Genomic DNA, 23,101 nt, shown 5'->3' with positions numbered 1-23,101 from the left:
CCCTCACACAATTCAGGGGGGGGATTTTGCACTGGCAGATACGGGGAAAATACTTCTGCTTCCACTCCCCAGGGATAGCATCTTGCCTTTGGGGACCTCTGCCAAAGCAGCAGACTCCTTCCTTCAGGTTACCTCCTCAGCATCTCTGAGAAGGCAGAGGCCATGCTCCCAGGCCTGTCATCCCTGATTATTTCCTTCGCATTTACTGTGACACGTCTGTTGAGGGAACATCATTGCTTTTCAAAGACTTCTTACGTATAATTGAGAAATGCATACACCAGACAGGTGATCTTCACATTCTGAGCCTTTCCATCTACCTGTCCACCTACAGCCACACTGCAGGAATCATGGAATCACGGAATGGTTTGGGTTGGAAGGGGCCAAATATATCTAGCATTTATCCTCTGCCCTGGGGAGGAACACCTTCCATAAGCCCAGGTTGTTCAAAGCTATCCTGGCCTTGAACACTTCCAATAATTGGGCATCCACAACTTCTCTGAGCCATTCTGTTCCAGTGCCTCACCACCCTCACAGTGAAAGGTGATGATGAACTATCAAAGGACAGCTGCAAACAACTCTTGCTCCTCTAACTAGCAGTACAGTATGAACCCAAAAGCTTATGATCCTGAAAAAATTTGGTGAGAGGTATACATTCACCTCCTCACAAATATGTGATTTTTCTTCCTCTGGCAACTCAAGAGGCAACGCTGACCAACAAAGGAAATAAAACAGTGCTGAAACACCTCTGTGCCCTTCTAACCTACTGGTGAACTCCCAGCAGCCCTGTGAAGCAGCAGACAGCAGCACCTGTCCTGGGGAGATGCCCACAGTTTGTGGCGATGCACAGCGCCCCAGGATGCATGCACTGAGCCACTGGCTCGGGTGCACTCATGGCTGCAGGTCCCATGGAGCCTCCAGGAGCCAGGAAAGGGGTGCAGGAAGATATGAGCTCCCTGTGGCCCAAGTTGCAGACTGTGAGGCCTCCAACAAGTAAAACAAATTCCTCTAGGAAGAGGAGGGCTGATAGGCTAGAAACTGCAGCTGAGTTATTTGGCTTAAGAGGACTGAGGCACATGAGCAGGCAGCACCTCAAAGGAGTGGGATCATGCTATCAAGCTCTCAGATGCATGGATACCTAAGATGACTTTGGGATGTCGTCTCTGAGGTTATCTGGAAATTGTCCTTTATTCTCTCCAGTTTTCTATTCCATTAATCTGTTTCAGCAATATCCGACCTCCTGCCTCTGACAATGCTGTGAGTTTGTCCTGAGCACACACTCTCTCCCTCTCCTATCCCCACAGTTACACACCCACTGTGTAACCTCTCTCCTCATTTCCATTCACTGGACACTGCTCTTCCCTCTTCCAATTTAAGCCTGAGCCTCCTTCATTCATTCACCTCCTTCAAAATTTTTGTTCTGAAGTTTTTCAGTCCAGATCATCTCCCTCCCTCCTGCTTCAGGGATTTCTCCAGAGCCATCCTCTGCTCCTGTCAGGTCTTGTCTTCTGCCCTATCAAGAAAACTACTCCTGCTGCTTATGGACCTCAACCTGGTCTCTGCTCCTGATGCCAAATGGGTTGACACAGCAGTGTGAGCTCTAGCTCAGGTGTACCCAGACTTATCGCCCTACAGCACACTTATCACCTGACACTGTTGACGTAGAAGGAGCTATGAGTTATGAGTTGCAATGGAGATAAATTCCTCACCTCTGGCTTGCACTTTTCATTTCCCAGCCCTGCAGAATGTGACTGCTGCAACCTGTCTGTAACAACACAAACCCCTGTGTGATTCCTTGGCAGTACATCACTGTTTTGAAAGATGCAAGGCAGAAAGCCCCTGGAGCATCCTTTACCTCCGTGGTTGCTGCTATAAGGAGGCTCAGACGTGTGGGAGCATCCCACATCACAGCCTGACCACAGTCAGGCTGCAGGAAAAGCCCCTGAGTAGCTCACAAGTAGCCATGGGGACTCAACAGGTGCCTGGGGACTAGAAGTCCCTGTCTAGATGCTCTCACCTGGAGAGTAGAGAAAATGACAGTGGCAAGGCGAGCAAAATGCTTCCCTGTGGCATGTAACTCAGCGCTGAAAAATTAGAAGGATGGCAAAGATCAACCTTCCTCTACCTTTTAAGGTAAAGACAGAGATAACACCGTCCAGTCAGATGATTGTGCACTAAATACTTTTCACGGAGCATTTTGGTGATGATATAATCCTAACAGCTCAAAATGTGCACTTGAAATGCATTACAGGACGTGGCCGTGGTAGTCTTAGAACACTGTTGTGCTGATTTATAAAACGGAATTGCTCTAAGTTGTCCAAGTTCAAAGTGCAGAGAGCGACATATTGTAGCATTTTGTAGCTCTTGCAACACGCTCGCCTCCCAGATTAGATTCAGGTAAGTAAAAAAAAATGACTGCTCAGAAGTGCTCCACCCTTGCTCTCTTAATGTCCTTCGCTGAGACCTAAAAAGGTAATGGTCTGGTGGCGAGCCCTGCACCCGCTGTGTCTTTTCCTAGTTTCAGAGCCCAAAACTGTTGTTGCGGTGTGGTGACCGGTACTATCAAACCCATCAGACCATATGGAAGCTAAGCCATAGATTGCCAATTCCCAGGAAAGAAGGGAAAACCTCTCACGTTTACCTGGTTCCATTGCTCAGTTACCAGAAAAACCGATAAAACAAATAACGTCTTCAAACTTGAGCGACCCGGGGTTGCTTGTGGTAAATTAAGTCACTCGTTAGAAACCGAGCCGGGCCGGAGGAAGGCTGCCTTTTGCAGCTTCACTTCCATCCTCTGTGCCCCGACAGCGCGCCGGGGCACGGAAGCCGAAGCCTCCGGGCACTGGCGAGGGGTAGCCGCTCGCCCCGGGTGATCGCGGATCTCCGTCTCCAGGCACCAGCCCACCCTGGGCTGCCGCGGCGGAGCCTCTGGGGCTGCGGGGACGGGCCGGGGGTGTGTACGTGCGTGCGGACGGGCGCCCTCCGCTGCAGTACCGCGCCTGGCCGCGCACCGGCAACAGCCCCCCGCGGCGCGGCGGCCGCGGCGGGCGGGCGGGAGGGCAGGGCGGCGGCGGGCGGGGCGGGGCGCGGGGCGGTGCGCGGGCGCTGCGCGGCGGGCGGCGGGCGGCGCGGGGCGGCGCGGTGCGCGGCGGGCGGCGGTGCCGCGCGGGGCGCTGATGCCGCGCGGGGCCGGTCGCGCCGCGGGGCGGCGGGGCGCGCAGGGCGGGCGGCCACGGGGCGCTCGGCCATGGGGCGCGGGATGCGGCTGGCGCTGCTGCTGCTGCTGGGCGCCGCCGCCGCCGCTGCAGGTGGGTCGTGACCGGCCGCGCTCGGCGTTCTCCGTCCTCCGCGGGCGTGCGAGGTAGATGCGCGCCGCGTGTGCGTGTGCGGGTACGCGCGTGTGCTGGAGTGTCCGCGCCCGCGCGCGCGGGGTACGCGGGTGCGCGCACGCACGGGGAACCGCGCGGGCGTGCGCGCACTTTGCTCGCACGCGTCGGTCTCTGTCCGCACGTGTCCGCACACACGCACGTTCGCGTCTGCGTACGCATATGTGTGCGCGCATATGGGTGCGCCTGTGTCCGCACATGCGGTGCGTGTCGGTGCGCGGCGTGCGCGGATGGGTGTGGAAAGGCGGGGGCCGGGATGCGCGTCCCCCCCGCGCCCCGCGCCGCAGACAAAGAGGGGTCCGGCCGCGCCGCGCTGTGCTGCGCGGGGCCGCCCCTGCCCGCGGAGCCTCCGGCGGGCCGGCGAGCCGGGTGGGCTCGGGCCGGGGCTTCGGGGGATGCCGCGGAGCGGCTGCGGAGCGCTGCGGGTGGCAGCGGCGGGGCGCTGAGGGCTCCGCAGGCGCTTTGGGCGGCGGTGCCCCGAGTCGTCGGGGCGCGGAGGAGGGCGGGCAGGGTTTCCAAAGCCCCTTCCCGCAGGGTAAACACTTCGCGCTCAGAGCTGCCCGCAGCGGGGTCCCGCAGCAGACACACTCGGGCATAAACAGTTTGCGTAACGCTTCCTCGGCCGGGTGCAAGGCGAGTGCCAAATTTCTTTTTTAAAGAGAAGAAAAAAGCTCAGATGGGAAACAAACATTTAATCAGGCACAAGATATAAACGAAACATCACAAGGCATGTGTTGTTAAAATGCTTAAGCAGGAAGCATATGATTTTCCATGGATGTTTTCCCAGGTGAGTCATGGTACTTGCTGCATGCTCTTACTCATTACTGAAGATCCCAGTCCGGTGGCATGTACAGTAGATAGAATGGGAAGATTTAGTTGGGCAGATGCATTAAATGCAGTAGGGAAAAGCACCTTTTCCAGTGCTGTGGCAGACCTGTTGAGAACTTGTGACTGCCAGCATAGAAATCTCTATGCTCTCAGTTTGTCCTTTTACTGAATTCCTGTGGCAGCCAGCGCTACACTAGAAAGCTGTCACTTCTCATAACACGAAGTGCTCTGCATCGGTCATGCAACTCTTTTCCAATTCAAGTGAAAACAAACACCCTTTCAAAGGGGGTTTCCTCTCCCCCCATTCTGCCCCTGGGACCCACATCTGTGTGCCAGCAGCATTTCTCAAACCCTGCTGAAGCCAAGGTCCCTTGCCCCAGCTCTGATCCCTGCTGAGGAAGGGACCCTCAATGCCTGGCCCGAAGACAACTGCAGTCAGTGACCGTGCATGACCAGGGCTGGAGCATACCCCGAGCTGGGAGCAATCAAATATTCTCAGCTCCCGGCATCTGACATGGGATTTTGTAGCCAACCCCTCCCAGCTGGACTCAGGCAGAGCCTTGTCCCTGCCCTGGGGCCGTCTATGACAGCCCTACCACCAACTGCAGTCATGGGGAAACCTCCCATTGACCAGATCCTCCTCCACCGCATTCCTGGAGGCAGCAGTCTGGTGTGCAAAAAACAAAAGGACCTGATGAACACAAACAGTAATCTCAACCTGTCTGGTGGGGCTGATTGAGCCCTGCTCTTCCTACCACTTCCCAAATCTGCTTTGCAATCCCACAACTGAGGGAACCGCAGTAAGTGTTCATCTATTTGCGTAGCAGCCAACTGCACTGTGTTACACGTAAGCCAAAGAATCCAGGAAAGCAGCCAAAGACATAAATTAGGCCAACCACTGGCTGGCCTAACTGATAATATGATAATAGCACTTAACTTACCTACCCCTCAGGAGAGCTACGTAGGTTAGTTAATGTTTATACAACGCTTTGAAAAGGATGTTCGGGAGTTGTAGATGAAATTACATTAAACTTACAGATCTGTTTGTTTACTTTTCTGTAGCAAACGTATTCTGCACAGTTACTATAGGTCATCTCCAACACAGCTTTACCGGCACACTCTAGGAAGCTAACCGGACTGAGCATTTTTTATTCACTAAAACTTTCCCAAGACTGCTCACCCCGTGAAATCCAGAGGCTGGATTCAGAAGTGCCTTGTACTGAGTGTGTAGCAAGCAGTGCTCCACAGCTGTTCTGAGGAAATGCTATAGAAAACCCATATAGAACTTTTGTGGTAAAAACGGTTTTTATCCAGGGTGCTTCTTGAGAAGTGGGGGATGCTGTCAGGCTCGGAAGGCTTAGCACTGCTAGTGCATAACGTAGCTTAATTGTAACTATGACCCTGTAGGCAAAAAGCTGAATAAGCCCAAGATAAAGGATTTATTGGATGCTAAACTGAAATGACCTTCAGACATAACAAAAATGCCAAGAAGAAGACATTAATTGGTGCACAAAGCTGACCATGTATGACCGGCCTGGTGATAAAGAAGACATTATGCACCTCAGATGCTGTGACCTCCACACATCCAAGTCAACAGAGATTGTTTTTATATTAAGCAATTCCCCAAATACTGCTTAAACCTACTCTGAAATTTATTAATAAAAAGTTGGAGAGCTCTAATCAAGCATTGCTGCACCAAGAGTTCCATTGATTACGTGTGAGAGTTACATGGTTTCACAGTAAAGCCCATTGTGATTTTATTTTTCTTTGACTCTATAACTGTGGATTTTAAAACTGACAGGACTTCCAGAAAAGCTTGAACAAAAACCACAGAGCCTCAGCTGTGCGGCTCTGTGGAGCTTGCCAGTATAATTTCAACCAAAACTTTTTTTTCCCTTCCATTTACACTCACCAGCAACAGCCTTTCCCAATTTAAGCCATGCTACAATTAAACACTGGTGTCAGCAGCAGTTTCTGATTGTGGGAAAATTTGGGATAGGGACGGAATGGTGGGAAAGGGGGTGAAGACCCGAGGTGCTTGCTGGCAGGTGATGTTCCTGCGGGCTCTCACACCCTGACACCTGATGTGCTGCACGGTGGGCTGCGTTGCAGCAGCGCTGTCACCCATGGCAGCCTCCTGGCCTCGTGGCAGCATGCTGCCTTGGCGGCAGCTTGCCTTTCTTCTGCCTTTCTCCACTTCCCCAGTGCCACCTGGACCCCTTTGCAGGCCTCGGGGCATGGGTGGCCTGGTCCTGAAACCTCAGCCCTGCTCCGGTGCCGGGGGCCGGAGGGCAGGGCGTACTCATCTCTCGCCCTGTCTGCTGCCTGCTCTGCATCTCTTGATAGGTAGGGATCTTCCCAAGCGCAGGGAAACCCTGAAAGTTTTTGGGGTGGCTTTTTTTGCTTTTATAGACGCACTGAGCTTCACAAAGGGGAGAGCTGAGCAGCAGTGCCACGCTGTCCCTCCAGGGCTCTGCGGGTACCAGCGGCACACGGTGCCGTGTTCGGCGGGGGCAGACGCGTCTGCTGCGGCGGGGCGAGGTGCTCCCAGCTCAGGAGCCGCCTGCAGCCCCTCTCTCTGCCCCTCCGCAGGTCTGCGCGGCGTGGCGGCGGCGGGCAGTCCCTGCGAGAAGGCCTGCAACCCTCGGATGGGCAACCTGGCGCACGGGCGGGCGCTGCGCACCCAGACGTCCTGCGGCCGCCGCGCCGCCGAGCCCTTCTGCAGCTACAGCGAGGACGCGGAGCGGCGCTGCCGGCGCCCCTCGTGCGGCCGCTGCAGCGGGGCCCACGCCGGGCTGGCGCACCCCCCCGCCGCCATGGCCGACTCCCCGTTCCGCCTGCCCCGCACCTGGTGGCAGGCGGCCCAGGATGCCGCCCGCGAGAGCATCCGCCTGGACCTGGAAGCCGCCTTCTACTTCACTCACTTGATCATGGTCTTCAAGTCGCCCAGGCCGGCTGCCATGGTGCTGGAGCGCTCCCAGGACTTCGGCGAGACGTGGAAGCCTTACAAATACTTTGCTGCTAACTGTTCGGCCACCTTCGGGCTGGAGGATGACGTGAGGCAGAGAGGAGCCATTTGCACTTCCAGATATTCGAGCCCCTTCCCCTGCACTGGAGGAGAGGTAAGTCTGCCTGGGCTGGGACGAGAGAGCCCCTGCTCCAGCCCCCTTTCTCCCTGCACCCGTGTTTGCGCTTCATATTCACTGCACCGGCACCTCTTGTCATCGCACGTATTTCACAAGGTGAATTAACGTAATTCATTCCTAGGTGATGTACCACCCTGCCTCTTGCTTTGCTGCGTTCACAGTCCCTCTCTTTTCAAAAATACTCCTTTCCTTTCACCTGTTGAGCCCCGCTACACAACGGCAACCTAGGCACGTGCTGCTGATTCCTCAGGAATGCCAAAGGGAATGCCACTCTGGACAGCTTTCTCCTGATCTTGCAGTCGTGTGGTTTAAGGTGATGCAAATCAGTCTGACCAAAATGCAACTATGTTAAAATGAATAATCACCAGATTGACTTTTAATAGTGACTGCCTTTGCTGAGAAGCAGGCACGTAACCAGTAGAAGTAGCTATTCACCTGGCACTGAAGTATGGTTCCCATAAACCAGGTTAGCCAGGTAATTTTAAAACTTATACTTTGTCTTTTTTTCCTGTGCACACTTATGTGAAAAGAACTTGGAAGAAAAGGAAGACAAACATCATATTTGCTAAGAAGAAAAATATACATGAAAGTCGGACGATTTTCACTATCAGAAACAGCAGATAACGAGTGATGCATTTGGAGGCGCTACCAATAATGCTCTTACCAATGTGCAATTCCGTCCCCCGGTGCTGGGAGCTTCCCCTGGGAGCGGCCGTGGGATCGCCCTCCTGCGTCCCCCCACTCGTGGGGACGCATCCCCGGTCACCAGCCCTGGACTCTGCTCCCTCTAGTGGCCTAATTTAATGAACTTCCCCGAAAGCTTGACCAAATTTACAATTTCTCTCTGGCCTAACACAGAGAAAAGATAAAATCTGGTTGGTCAATCAGGAAATCACTTATGTCATTGCAGTTTCTGCTGAGAGCTGGTTTTAAGGCAAAAGCCTGATCCTTGGAGACCAGCATTCATGTTGAGAAAAATCATGTGTTCAGATCCCTTTGCAATCACTTGTGGTCACCTCGTGCCATGCTCTGGCTAGGAAGCCACTCTCTGCACTCTCTGGGAGCTGTTTTTTCACTAAAGTGCATTTTGTTAGCTGTGTCCCAGGAGGCAGCCAATGTCTTGCTCTGGGAGAAGCTGTTCCATGCCCTCATCAGCTGGGAAACAAGGAATCTCCAGACCTGTCAGATAGATCCAGGGTGACTATTCTATTTCATTTTAAATCAAATGCTGAGAAAAAGTGCTACCTTTCTTTTCTTGCCACTCTTTGCTTGTGCCCCCAAAAAGCTGCCTTAACTTCCTTTCAGAGTGCAATACATAAAGGGGCTCACAAGAAAGGTGGAAAAAGACTTTTCAACATGGCCTTTTCTGACAGGACAAGGGGCAACAGTTTTATACTGAAATCAATTTAGGTTGTACATAAGACATTTTTTAATTATGAGGGTCATGAGGCACTGAAACAGGTTGCTCAGAGAAACTGTGACTGGCTCATCCCTGGAAGTGTTCAAGGCCAGGCTGGATGGGGCTTTGAGCAGCCTGATCTACTGAAATGTGTCCCTACCCATGGCAGGGATGTTGGACTCAACTATCTTTGAAGGTCTTTTCTCAGCCAGATAATTCTGTGGTTCTGAATCAGAGCTAGCTACAAAGAAAGACCTACAAAAGGAAGGGTGTATGTGCACCACTGGGAATTTCTCAGGCCCTCATTACTTGTGCCAGCCCTGTGTCCCACCTGAATCATGAAGTTATGCTAGCCTGTGATGGGGGGCATGGAGAAATCCACTCAGGCCAGCCAGTGGGACTTCTCTTGGGTATATGATTTGCATGCTCCTTTTTTAGCTTTCCAGGGATTTTTACTCGGGGATGAGAAACCCAGGGCATCTTACAAGGCAGTATTTGCCTCATTGGTACTGGGTCCCCTGCTGCTAGCATCCTGGTGCAGTTTTCATTGTGGTCACTGCACACCAGGATGGTGCTGTCCCTGCCAGGAGAGGAACTGTACAAATCCCAACCTCAGGCTAGCTCCTCTCTGGGCTGGTGCAATCTGGGGACAGTGGAATCAAGGTCTTGTCTGTAGAAACCAATGCCTGTCTGAAGAAGAAGAGTAACTGGTGCTGTTTGATGCATCTGCAGTAGCATGCTGCAAAGAGAGGCTATGTACTGAGCTTGCTCCTGGGGGACCTCTTCTTTTGGCATGGCTTTAGTCTGTGTTATTGCAAAGAAGCTATAAAAGTCAAGAGCATATAATTGTTCCAAGTTTTAAACAAATACTGCATCCAAGGGGCTGGAGCTTAGAAGATTTTGCTCACATGGTACACTTCAGTTTCCTGCACTTAAACACCACTTTTTACCTGCAAAGTAATAGCAGCAGCTCTCCAGATGGCAAGCCTGCATGCTTAGCAAATATCACATTTAATTTATTACAGTGTGCTGCATTCCAGCAATTACTAGTAGCTGCCAATAGCAACATGTATCTGACCTAAAGAAACATCAGAATTTTGTGTTCTGTTTGGAGTTATGTTGTGCTTTACTCCCACTTTGGTAGCACCTAATTTCAGACATATGGAAACAGTAATTTCACTCGAAACAGTGGTTTCAAATATGCAGTCATTCAAAATGTCCATGTCTGAAGGGTGTTACTCATTACTCTGAAGGGTATTACTCATCTTCTTTAAAGCACAACTACAAACTCTGTGAGGGCCACTGGGTTTCTTTTGGACCTTTTAAATTTATTTTTTTTTAGCTGGGATGTAACAACTGTAACCCATGATCCAAACCACGTGTCGCACTGTCTGTGTGCTGCTCTCTCACACTTCAGACATTTCAGTGCCACACGTGCATTTCTGGGCACGGTGTTAAGGGCTTGCAGGATGTTGCAGGATGTTGCAGGATGTTGGGGTCTCTCTGCATGGTGCTGGCAAATCACTCACTGCTGTCTATCCTCTTGGATGAGCAGTTTGTCTCAGGTGAGGCTGCAGGTGGTGGTGACTCACCCCAAATATCACTGGAGTTTGGCACAGAGACAGCAGCTTGTTGGGCTGGTGGTTTCTGGTTTTACCCTCTGTAAAGAACAGGCAGTGCTGATCCACCTGCATTTCTGCTCATTGTTACAGTACCTGCAAGACCAAATTCAGGGCAGCAGTGTGCAGTACCCTGCAGTACTCAGGGGCTTAGGGCCTTTTTCAATATATCACCCAACTTAATTTGGGTCAAAGGTGTATCTGCTTCACTTTTTATTAAAAAGAAAGGTCAGACTTTTTGCATTCTGCCCTCATCATCATGAGTCATTCCTCAGATGCTTACTTCAACTCTTATGGCAAAAATCCTCCCTCGTCAGAATTTGCCATCATGTTGATCTTGAGGAGATTTATGATCGTGTAGAAAACAAGCTGCCAAGTCTCTAGGTTCATTTCAAAGACCCAGACCTCAGAAATGCTGAAATGGCTCTGGGAGATGCCTTTCATCCTCCTGTAGCAGTGTGACTCTGGGCTTGCCTATGCAGTGGTGGGACTGCGGTGCTGGAGAGCTCTGGAAGAGCAATACTTTTGGAAAGCTGCTGTCACCTCAGCTGGGTGCCACCTCAGCAGTGGGAACCAGGCAAGGTAATTGCGTCATCCACACCACGTGGATGGTCTATTGAGGGGTAGAATCACCTCATCAGGAGCTTGGTAGGTCCCTGCTCCTCTTTGCTACCTGTCCCTGATGCTGCAAGTCCACAGGACTTGGTTATCTCTGATGTGGATGCAGCTCCAGCCTGAGGCAGGCAAGAGATGGAGGATCAACAGCCATGAGTGGGATTAGGAAGGAAAGGACAAATCTGGGCAGAACTGCCAAGCAAAGAGGTGGAAGGCTGTACTGATGTCAGGAACACTGCACTGAAGTGCCCTGGATTTGCTCTAAATAGTTTTCTTGGTGGAAGTGAGCCTGAGTTCACAGGTCAGCATGTGCCCAGAGACCTCAGGGCAGCCTGGCTGCAGTCTGCCCTCATGCAAGAAAGAACCACTGTTTCAACGATCAACAAAGTAGTCAGTGATTTCTCTCTGCAGGTATACAGAAGCCAAACAAACCAACTGAGCCTCTCCTCAGTAGGGAACAGGAAAGGAGGCAGATGGTGGGTGCCCACCTCCTGCCCTGGCATCCAGTCTGGGTACAGCCAACCTGGGTTTCCAGCTAGCTTCAAGCATCTGTCTATTTGAAGAGTTGGATTTGCAACATTGTGAAGGGGCACATTCCCAGGTCAGGGAATAATATCAGATCAGCTGCATGCAGAGAGGTCTTTATAGACTTCCCCTGTGCTTAATACAGTGAATTAATTGTTTCACAACAGCAGTTTGTTAAGCATAGGCAGAAACCTCTAAACGTTAACCTTGTATCACCAGTGTTTTAAGAGAAGGGCTGTGGCCAAGTTTTAGCCTGAATCATACAAAAATGCTACAAATGCTGAGTATTCTCATTGTTTTTCAGGGTGTAACCCTTCAGCCACATTATTGCAAAGGAAATCAGAACTGGATCCACCAGCCAAACATAATCTGATCTAAGTAAACAAGATGCAGAAATAAACTCTTTCAGCTTCATGCTCAGACAGGAATACTAATTTTACTAGTATGCATAGGCTATCTTCCCTCTCATAGTTCAGATTATATTAATATTTCCTTTTCAACACACTAATCTTAAAATTATCCTTGGCTAAGGATCACTGTTGAGGGCTCAAGGGGCCCTTAGCAGATGTTAATTCTTTAACTGTGAGTGAGAGTGACTGTCCACTCTGCAATGCAATTATCTCATTCACTTTACATTCCCATCTGTGGTCAATTCAGATTAGCTCGCCTGAGTGTCCCCATTTAGACAAGCTCCAGGATAAAAGGGCTTACTGAAGCAGAGTCTCCTTGACAAGATTTTAGCAAATTAGTAACTTATTTTAGTGTTCATCTATTCAGAATACTGCTAATAAATCACTTGGAGACCTCAGCTATTGTTGCTGTTTGCTATTTATAGAAGAGGCATATTTGCAGTTTGACTATATTCCAGCAACAAATTCTAACATGCTTTTAACTTTTGAAACATCACATTCCCACCGTTTTGCTGTGGGATGCGTGTCTTACCGAGCATTTTATTGATCTCGCGCCTTCCATAGCGGAAAATCCTTCATACATTTTGCCTTTCTCTATTACTGCACGCAGTCTGCCTCTCTTCCTTGAGGATTTGGACACCAGTCCTACTGGTTTTACCTGAAATTGGCTGCATAGAGCAGAAGTAAACTGCTCTCCACAGTGGAATGATTTCTACTCAGAAGTCTGACCATGACAGACAGTGGGTGGTTGCAATTTCGGCTCACTGCCGAAACAAATAGGAGTTAAAGACGGTCAGTAACTTTTATATTTGAGTCCTGATTTTAGGTTGTAGACACCTCAGCCTGGTTGGGCTTTTTTTCCTTTTAGGCCCAAATGAGCTTGGTTTTCAAGCTTATCATTATTGTCCTTAACTAAAGCTACATTTTACATTGTGCTGAGGTCCTTCAAGGACCTTGTGGGTAACAGGAGATTTGAGTTCAGTCACTTGCAGGACTGCACAAAGGACCAGGGCAAATATGCAAGAATAACCTCAAAACCGCCTGGGATGTCAACCCATTAGAGGGCTGCAAACATCTTTTTTAATTGTCCTGTGCCACTGACATCTGCACAGAAAGAAAACAAACTGATGAGAAGGAAAGAGGAAACCTGGCAGGCGTTCAGCAGTGCTCAGGATGTCTGAGGACATAGCTAGGGAAGTATGTTTTCAAGTCCCATCTCTACACTTTGTAGAAGTGCACTTTGTAGGAAAAAGACCTCTTTAAGCGTGTCTTCCTGATCATCCTATCTTTGGAAAAACACAAATAGTTTGGCTGTGTTCAGAAATGCTGTGTGCAAAGGAGAGTCTGTTCAGCTAGGTGTGGTTGGGGGGATGGCCAAATCCTGCCCAGCTCTTTGCATCATATCACTAAACCTAGCAAGACATGGGGACCGATGTTTCGTAAGCACAAGAATAATGATTAATAGGGGAATAGTTAATGAGATGAAGTAAATAAGGCTAGGCTGGAGTCAATAAAATGATATTAGAGCCTAGAAATCTCAGGCTGTGGCAGCTGGCAGTAGCAGCACACTGGCAGGACACCATCGCACACCAGCCACCTTGCTGTTGGCTGTGGGGAAGTGCATCCCTTAGTTTGGTCCTCAAGCTTTCCTTCCTGTGGGGAAGCCCATCTTCCCAAGCACTGTGGGGGTTTCCAAACTGGTGCAAGTTTCCAACAGTGGAGGAGGGGAGACTTTCCCTTTAAATAATGGGGCAGAAAAAAGCGAATCAGGGGAAAAGGAGAAACTTTAGGTTAGTTTTCACCTGGCTGTGACAAATCCCTCTCCCATCCTAGGCCATCCTAGAGGAGTGACATGTCCTCTTATGAGGCCTCCTGGATGCTCAGCATCTCTGAAGGACAAGGGCATGTGAAGAGCAAGATGCTTCTCCAACCAGCCCCATGATCCTCTGCATGATTTCTCCCATTACAAGTAGCCCATAGGATCGTCTCCTTTTCTTCCTGGATTTCCCAGTGCTTTGGCACTTGGGGGTTGGCCCTCTGCTTGGCCAGCTCTTGAAATGCAGCCACCTCTGGGATGGAGCATAGCCAGTGTTTAACAGTGCATATCAGCAGTCCCCTGTTTGGAACAGCAAGTTTCTAACTGCTTCTGGATCGACCTCCAATTATGGCTAAAACAAATTATTCTTTGGAGGGAGTTTGACCAGTCTGTGAAAGGGGAGATATTGTGGGCTGCCAACAGCAAGAGGGAATGGGTCCCAGGGCTCCAGGAGACCCTTTCCAAACTTCTTATGTAGGACGTGAAGAGCACTGTACCCACATGAAACAAGAGGAGTTTGGGTAGGCAGAATTTAATTCTCTAAATTGGCATCTGGCCTTCTTAGCGGGACTATTGCTTCCCTTGAGAAAAGCGCCACGGGATTTTAGCGGTGCCTCCGGAGCCTCTCTTCAAGCACTGCACCCCACTGCTTCATTTCACAGTTCATTTTTGGCATGAAGAGAAGGCTAGCTCACTTATTCAGCTCCCAGTTCTCTGGCTAGAAAGTAGGACTGCCATGTTTCTCATTGGGATTCCTGGATACAGCTGGTTCCATGGGAAGCGTGTAACCTAAAGCAATGTATTGACATGTCTCAGAAGTTTTGGATCAAAAGCTCATTTGAGGTTAATTTCCATGCAACAGTGGGTGTCAGTGTGAGGTACCCACTCTAACAACATTCAAAATCCTACACAAATGGTGAAGTTCTCAAATTCTCCATGGGTAACATTTTACAGGAAGAAAAGAAGTTAATGTCCAGAACCCAGTTTACTCAATGCATATGCTATGAGTCTTTTACCACCGGTCTTTCTGCAGCATCCCTCTTTCCAGTAATCAGAATCTATAGCTATGGATTGAAAAGGGGTGCTGCTTCTTGTGACCTTTCTGATAGTGTGCAGTTACATATAATTCCAACAAACGTTCTTTTTCCTAGAATTAAGTGTATCTCATGGTAGTTCAAGCAGACAGTCCTATAGACACAAAGCCTTTTCATTATAAACAAGAGCAGCTGAAAAATATTCATGGAATTGTGTTACTCTTGGGCTGAAAGAAAATCCCCTTGATCCTCAGTACCATTGCAGTTACTGACACACTAACCTGCTGCCTTTCAGGCTTTTGCAGTGGTGTGTTTTGCTCAGAAGCTGTTAAAGAGGTTATTCTGCAGCTCTGGGGAGTGAGCCAGCTTTTCTTACAGCCCTGCCAATGAAGAAGCAAGCCCAGTCCTTTGTCTGGCTCTTTGGAGGTAGCTCCAGGTTTTTTTTGGTCCTCCATAAGCACAACAGATACCACCAGCCGGCCAAGGCTGAGAACATAAATCTTTTATGGGGATGGGGAAAGGAGGGGAATTGCTGGAGGGATGAGTATTTAAATACCATCTTTCTTGCTGATGGGTCAAAGGACTTCATATAATCAGCTGGGATGCGCTGCTTCATTTTTCTGACTGGGCTAGCACAGCCTTGGAAACGGTGATTCTAAAGATGAGAAAAAGGCAATAATTGTTTTCCTTGATAGTCCATAGCCAATGATATCATGCATCTGGAGGGTTTTGTGAGCCAAGAAACTGAGTGTTTCTATCTGTTTGATGAGCAAAAGTAATGGTTAAGCAAAATGGAGCCATTGTGGAATGAATTATGAATTACTGGAGAAGCACTATTAACTGGAGATGAAGAAATCCAAGAGGTTTGAGCTGTAGTGAGATTTTCCTGATAAGAACACTACTTCTGTGATCATTGACTGCATGAAGACAGGAATGACCTAGCAGTGTTTCATTTTCATCTAATGAAATTGTGTAGTTGAATGTTGAAGAAAAGTTGAGAAGATGACTTTCATCTGGCTGATTACTGCCAGAGATTTCAAGGATCCTGGAGAAATCCCAAGGGTCTTCCCTAGCTCTCCTTGTGCTTTTTCCAGCCCCTCACTGGTCAACTGCTGCATGTGAGTTGGACCTCTTCCTGGACAGCTTCTCGCTTTTGAGAATGGCAGAAGAATGCTTTGAGATTCACAAAAGACAAAAGTTATCTTGGTATAAATTAATTTGGGAGGGATGATTATTTGAAATAGTTGGATTTTTGTCCTGAAGTCTTTGTAAGATTACATAAATTTTGGATTGTAAGGCAAGGGATTATTTGCCTTGATTTATGTGCTATAAAAGACTGCAGAAGGACTGGAGGCATGGGCCAAGTGCTGTCTTATGTCAAATTATATGAAGGAGCCTTGTTAAGGCTGCTGCCATTTCTCCAGCGTCTCAAGGAGCTCAGGGTCTACTGGTGGTGCTACACAGTGGCTTACTGTCATGGTTGCCTGGGGATGTTTATCAAGTGCCAAATGCTGTGGCCTGCAAGATTCCAATGCTCACTGTGACCTTAGTGTCTTTGATGGTCTCCTCTCTGCAGTGGCAAGGCAGGTTTCCCAATTTCTGTTGCTGTTTCACCTCATCCAGGTGATGCTGAAGTGCACACCATGGGGGTGGTCTGACCTCTCCACAAGCAAAAGAGGCTCTTCTTCCCTGCAGTCCACTTGGTCTGACAGCCAGAAATACAAAGAAGTGTTTCAGAGGAGCTGGTGGGTAATACCTGCCCAGCTTAGGCTGATGAACTTTCCACACCATGTGATTTATTTGCAGCATCTGCCAAAAGCAAATCTGTCTTTTTTTAGCCTAGAGTCATTGCAATGAACACAGCACAGAGATGCACATTGGTTTCTCTCCTAAAATCTTGTTGCTCGGTGTGGTAATATATATGAAATAAGTCTGTTTTGTTAGCAGGAGGTGCCAACTTTGTGGCCCTATCAGCCTTCTTCACAGGGGTACTAGTCCAACAGGCTTAAATTTGTGAAGCCATGAGATTGTTTTCTTAAAACTTTCAGGAGCTTAACATTTAAGCTGTATCTCCAAAAGGTGGTTGAAGTTAGACGGTGGTTTCCGAGGTTTTTAGAGGGGTCTGATGGGCAGGGACATGGATATACATGCAGTGCAATGGCACAGGGCCCATTTCTGTAGCAAAATATTCCTCTGCAGACACAGCTGTGCCCACTAGGAAGAGCCAAGGAGAGCCTAGCAGACTGACCACACTGATGCAGAAAATCCCAGAAACTAAAATACTGACCAGCAGGGTAAATGCTAGCATAGAGTTGCACCCTCAGTACTGAAAGTGGGAGACAAAAGAAGCTGCCTGCAGAGTATGTGTCTCTCTCAGAAGGTGTATGAGGGCAGAGAATCTGCTGGCTGTTGCCTGCACTAGGTCTGGTGTTTAAACTGTGCATCTGACAGCAGGTGAGCCTGAGCTGCTCCTGCTGAGGGTGGCCTGTTAAACCAGGCAGCTCCTGTGTCTGAGGCTTCCCACTGTAAAAAAATAAAACAACAAAAAAGATCCCCAAAGGCGTCAGGGTGTCAGGGCAAGTAGGACTGTTCATGTTCCCCAAAGGTACCAAATTAGATTCATTGCTGCAGCTTGAGTCTTGCTGCATGGCGCAGCAAGCCTTGAAAGTCAAGCCATCCTCAGATGAGCAGTAAGACAGTCTCACATCAATCTTCCCTGCTCGTGTTGTGGTGTGAGAAGTTTAATTACTCTTTCCTGGGAAGGCACAGGGGGACAAGCACAGAACAGTCTTAGCTGCAAGGTTCCTCTGCAGCACTGAAGGTCACCAAGGAAGGGTGTGGGAAAAAGGTGTGAGAACACTGTCTTTGAAGGGGGAGCACCTCACTGGCATTGCATTTCTGTAGCTAAATTTACATCCAGCTCCATCAATCAGCTTTTGTAGTTATGATGAGCTTATTGCTTCTAGTACATTTCTGGGGTGGAAGTCGAAAGCAGACTCTGTGGTAGGTTGGCAGTTGGCACACATATTGCATCATTATTCATATTTTTAGTTACACATTTCTACAAAATAAATTGCTCCCTGGGATCTTTCCATAATGTTTACCATCAGAACTGACTACCTGTAACTTTTACATCTAGTGAGCAGGAACGTGCCACAATAAAATTTCCCTACTAAGCTTCTCTGAAGAAGAGCAGGCAAGGCTGAAAGCAGTTGCCACCTTTGGGTAGTGCCTTCAGGAGAGTTCCTGGGCTGTTGGATGGCGGGGCTGCCTGGAGGGAGGTGCAGGAGGCCGGGGTGCAGGCAGGCAGTGGCTGGGGGATGGCAGAGGTGTACCATGCAGTGGATAGAGCATGGACAATCTCAGCTTGTGCCATCGTTTGAGTGAAAGCCAAGGCCTGTGAGCACAAGCAGATGTGAGGCAATGCTGGGCACACAGCTGGGAATCCCAGGGCCAGGATGGCAGAGATAAGGGCTTGCTTTCACCTCAGCCCCAGCACCAGGCAAGCAGTGCCTAACCTCAGCTGCTTGTTGTGCTTGAGGGAAATTTTTCAGGAGGCAAAGGCTGAGGTCCTGGATGTGCTGGCAGAGCTCCACCACTGCATTTACTGCCTACATTTTCAGAGCCTTGTCCAGGCACTAAATAAATCAGATCACTTCCAGCGGCGTAGAGATTCCACAGGGCCCCAGAATACAAGCCAATTAAGCACATTTATTTAGTGCCTACATACCAAGAGTCCCTGCAGACTCCTAATGCACACCTTAACTTTTGTGTTAAACACTTACTTGGACATCATATGCCCTTTTGTAAAGTGGTGCACATCCCTCATTGCTTTTGCTTTCTATCTGGGTAAGACAACAAACTTTTCGTTGTTTTTATTCATCCTATTTTTTCATTTGTTCCTGTAAAATGCATTGAAAGGGATAAATCTACCAGCAAAAATCAAATAAAGCAGTACTGAATTTATCTAATGCCCCTGAGCTAATTACATGAATCACTAATATGGATGTGTCATTGTTGTAGAGTAATTATAGATATATTTTCATGCATCCAGGTGAGACAATACAGGGTAGAGTTCATCAGTCTCTTTTGGAAACAACCACACATCACTTTATGCAATGTTACCACCCTGGTTTTCACTTACAACCGAGTAAAAATGTGGTTATGTTTTTAATATTTGTTTATTGCTTTTATTTCTGCCGTATTCCTGTTTGTTGGCTTGTTCCCATGTGTACATGCTTCTTGAGTCTTCTATCCATTTGTCTTCTATCCATTCTTTGTCCACCCCTGGCTGAGGCCAGGCTCTCAGTTGGAGGTTGGAGCGTGGCACCTCTGGCCAGGTGCAGGGACCCAGGGAACGGGCATGTGCACAGCAGCTGCAAGCCTCTGTAACTGTGCCTGTTTCTGAAGGTATGTGAGGAAGAAACTTTTGTGGATCACTCATGTCTCTTCAATGTCACAGGCTTCTGTATCCCACAGGGTCCCATTCCATTGCTCTGGACACTTGCATCTTGACAAAAGTCCAGGCCCTTGCAGCTGCATTCAGTGGAGGGCCCGTGACTCATTGAGAAACCTTTGGTCCTGGCAAGTCTTTCATAGGTTTTGTTGACTTCCTCAAGCAACTTTGACTTCACAGTCTGTTTTGTTGCTGTCAGAATCATTCATTAGCATTTTCCTTCCCACTGTGGAGATATATATAAAGATGTCTTTTTATTGCCTCTCACACATAAACATACTAGGGTACTTCTTGCAAAGGGACTTTATGTATTTATATATCAAGGTCATTGTGGTGCAAGTGGTTACTTGAGTGCACCACGTCCACGGCTGCTGCTTTATTTATATACAGGGCTACATTACTGCATCTGCAGAAGGGTGAGGAGCTCAGGCTTCTTCTGCCACTAGAACTTGTGAAATAATCAACAGAGCAAGAATTGCTCATGACAGCCCATAAGGAAATCAAAACCCCGTGGAAATTTATTAGAGATTGTCTATGTAATGATGTGACCAAAATGCAGACAGCTGCAGTGGACTGGCTGAAGAGCAGAGTATTTTTAGTCCATGGCATGTGCAAGGTACTGTGGGACAGCTTATCCACTCCTGCTCGCTGGGAGTGAAGAGGGCTTCCCTTGGGAGTGGAATGGGCTTCCTCTGGGAGTGGAGTGGGCTTCCCTTGGGAGAGGAATGGGCTTCCTCTGGGAGTGGAGTGGGCTTCCCTTGGGAGGGGAGTGCCAAAAAAATCTCTGTGCATCTTTTAAATCACTCCTCAATTGATGTTGCTTCATACAAAGGTTGCTTTTATAGCACATGGAATCCAACACCATCATTCCACATCTCACAGAAGGACTAGATATTTTCTTAACAGTTCTATTTGCCTCCTGGTTTGTGACACGAGTTATTGCCAGATACTTAAGTGGAAGCTGAGATAAAGATTCAGTTCCTGGGACTGTATTTAAGAAGAATTCCATATCATAAGATTTTTTTGTGACCTAGCAACACTGGGAATTAAAACATCTTTCTGATAGGATATCATATGGATGTAAAGCACAGAAATGCTGGAGTGCTTCAATGTATTACTTCTGACTTGTTTTACAAAATATAATATTTTTATTAGTCCATACATTTCAGAGCTGCTGGTGTAAAGATCAGGGCCTCCCTCACTTTGCTGTCTTTTCTATCATACGTGGGGCTATCATACTGCATAGGTCACATCGGCTGCCCAATGTTGTGATGCCAGGTTTTCATGTTTTGTTAGAAGGCCTTGTACACAGACATGGAGACTTGAGTGGGAAAGACAGAAGCCTGGTCACCCTGGGGTGCTTACTGTTGAGGCTTGTTGCCTGCAGAGTGTCTGTGGACCACTGCCCAACAGAGTCCTGGCCGGACAATGGCACCAGGGAGACAATGGGCTTGTAAAACCACATCATCAGAAGCACACACATGTTGACAAAGTCTTCTTTTCCATTTTTCCTACACCCTTCCTCTACACTGCTAAAACTGAGCAATATTTTGGTTGAGGAGACCTCTGATTGCTGTAGCTTGGATATGCCAGAAGAACCAGAGGTGTGACAACCTGGTCAGGTCTGCTGTGCAAACCATGGTTCATTAGTAGAGAGGATGCTGAAACCCTGTTCCCATCCTATTGGTGGGGCAATTGCATGGAAAAGCCCAAGAAGAGGTAGAAGCAGGAAATCTGGCACTGCCTATGTGTGTATGTGTGGCTGGGCTGCTGGAAAGCGTGGGGGTGCAAACCCATGATAGCTGTGTAAGGGCAGTGTGGCCCCAGTGATGTGCAAACTCCTGAGACCAGCTGGGATAAATTAGTGATGTTAATGACTGAACAGGAAAATCTTGCTGGGAAACACATCCTTATCATTATTATGCAGTGTCTGAGGGCTTGTAGAATCCCAGCTGAATCTTCTGTGTCAGAGCAGAAAATTGCTATTTGTATGACGCCCTGCATATTATAATTAGTTAGTATTAGTATTAGCCCTGCATATTATAATTAGTTAGTATTTCATTACAGCAGGGCTGCTGGGGTCTGGGATGGAGGCATGGGGATGTTTACTGTCCTGGCAGCACTGAGACCAGGCTCACTCTGTTACAGGGCTGCAGGGCACAGTGTAGCTCCCCAGGCCAGGGCTGCTGGGCACAGCCAGGCCAGCATAGGACAGCCAGGGGGGAGCAGCTGAGAGCCCACAGCCCCTGGGAGTTACAGACAGAGTTCATGTTTAGCATCACTGTTTTCATGTAGCCATAAAAAGAAATGTTTGTAGCATTTTAGGGTCTGAGCAGGAATACTGGCTCCATTGAAATCAGCAGCACAACTCCCCCTGAATTCCACACAGACAAGATTTAACTCTGTCAGTGCAGAGGCACTCAGGGTTATTGATTTCCTTACTATGATTGTCTTTATTAGAACCACAAACATCAGTCACATGCATTAAACAGGGATAGATAAACAAGGAAAACTGAAAAGGAGAGGAAAGTCTGCAGCTCCATCTAGCATAAATTGTTCCCATTTATATAGTTTCTCTCCTGCTCTTATCTGAATTAGGACAAATAAAGAATTCTCTGAGATGCAATTTATGTAATATGAAGAAACCCAAAATGCTAGTTTTTACTGAAAGTTCTTGAGCCAGCATTTTCTGTTATGACCACTTAAAGGAAATCAATGTCTTCAGTTTGGATTTTTCCCAAGGAATTTTCTTTCCGTATCTGAAAGCATCTTGTGTTCACAAAACCACTAGCAAGCAAATGTGATCAGAGTGGCATTGATCTAAATTGGGGTAAATAACAAGCCTTGAGTTGAGGTGCAAGACTTGTTGTAGTTGGGGTTCACTTGGGTTTCTACTGATATCTGGTTTATACTTTCATTTTTAGGAAAGAAGAAAAAACCCTGTATATCTCTGAAAAAGAGGGGGGGAAAGACCTCTTTTGAAGTGTGTTACTCTTTATTAATACCTCTCATCGAGCTCAACACTTCTGCACAAGGAGCATGCTCACCAGCCTTGTCCTCTCACCACCTCTCCCAGTTAACCTTCTCCCTTACCCGTGTCTTTCTGGCAGAAGATGCTCAGACACCTTTTGGAGGGAGAACTGCAGCCACGATGTGTTTGCCAGCATGCAAGGCCCAGCTCCAGCATGGCCGAGCCCCGCTGTCACCAGCATGCTGGTGGCAACTGTGCTTGGCAGGCTGGCAGGGCACACAAAAGCATGCTGCCGCCTTCCAGCTCCAAAACAAGGCTAAATCTCCTTCCAGGCTGACACAAAGCTTCCTCTGGCTGGATTCGGGCAGCCCTGGAGAAAAGCCAGGTCCAGCCAGGAGCAGAGCCAGCAGTGGTGGGGCTGATGGAGGCAGCAGCTGGTAGGCAAAGCCTGCGGGCAGGCCAGCTGGCAGCACTGTGGTCATTATTTCCAGGATCTGTGGATCCTGGTCAAATAAAAGGGGAGCCTTCATCAGCTAAAGCGTATCAGCTGCTTTCTATGGAAGGAGTGGATTTAGGGACGGGAGGCTGTGATCCCTGATAGCAACAGCAGCAAGTTGGTGCCTTGCCTCTCACTGGGCAGGAAACAATGGTCACCTCCTTGCAGCCTGCAAGAGGCTGGCCAGCATTTTGGGTGGCATGGATTGTTTCAGTGGGGCAGCGCTGTAGTTTGAAGAGGTTTTAACTCACTGCTGGGAGTAGTGCATGGAGCCATTAGCTGCGTCACGCCATCAAGCACGCAAGTGATTTGATCAAATATTGTTTATCATAGTTCATCAAGCTGTCAGTGACTGTTCAGTGAAAAACTACTTAGCTATTCTGAAAGTGTCACTGTAAGTTGA

The 23,101-nt window shown here is 48.6% G+C and overlaps 1 protein-coding gene across 4 annotated transcripts in view; it reads left to right on the top strand.

Annotated features, from left to right (window-relative positions):
* Nucleotides 1-3,176: 3,176 nt before the first annotated feature.
* The window catches only part of NTN4 (netrin 4), a 46,857-nt gene continuing 26,932 nt past the window's right edge, over nt 3,177-23,101 (top strand). For 2 of the 4 annotated variants that reach the window (XM_084206612.1, XM_084206610.1), the window contains exons 1-2: nt 3,177-3,305; nt 6,804-7,333. In XM_084206612.1, coding sequence (XP_084062738.1) covers nt 3,245-3,305; nt 6,804-7,333 — 591 coding nt within the window. In that variant the 5' untranslated portion in view covers nt 3,177-3,244. Of the gene's footprint in view, nt 3,306-3,619; nt 4,171-6,803; nt 7,334-23,101 lie in introns of those variants that run through there. The other 2 variants (XM_084206611.1, XM_084206613.1) reach the window with 2 other exon arrangements.

The sequence above is a fragment of the Fringilla coelebs genome (genome assembly GCF_963513975.1).
Source record: "Fringilla coelebs genome assembly, chromosome: 5".
NCBI classification, from domain to species: Eukaryota; Metazoa; Chordata; class Aves; order Passeriformes; family Fringillidae; genus Fringilla; species Fringilla coelebs.
This window is presented reverse-complemented; position numbering and strand designations above follow the sequence as displayed.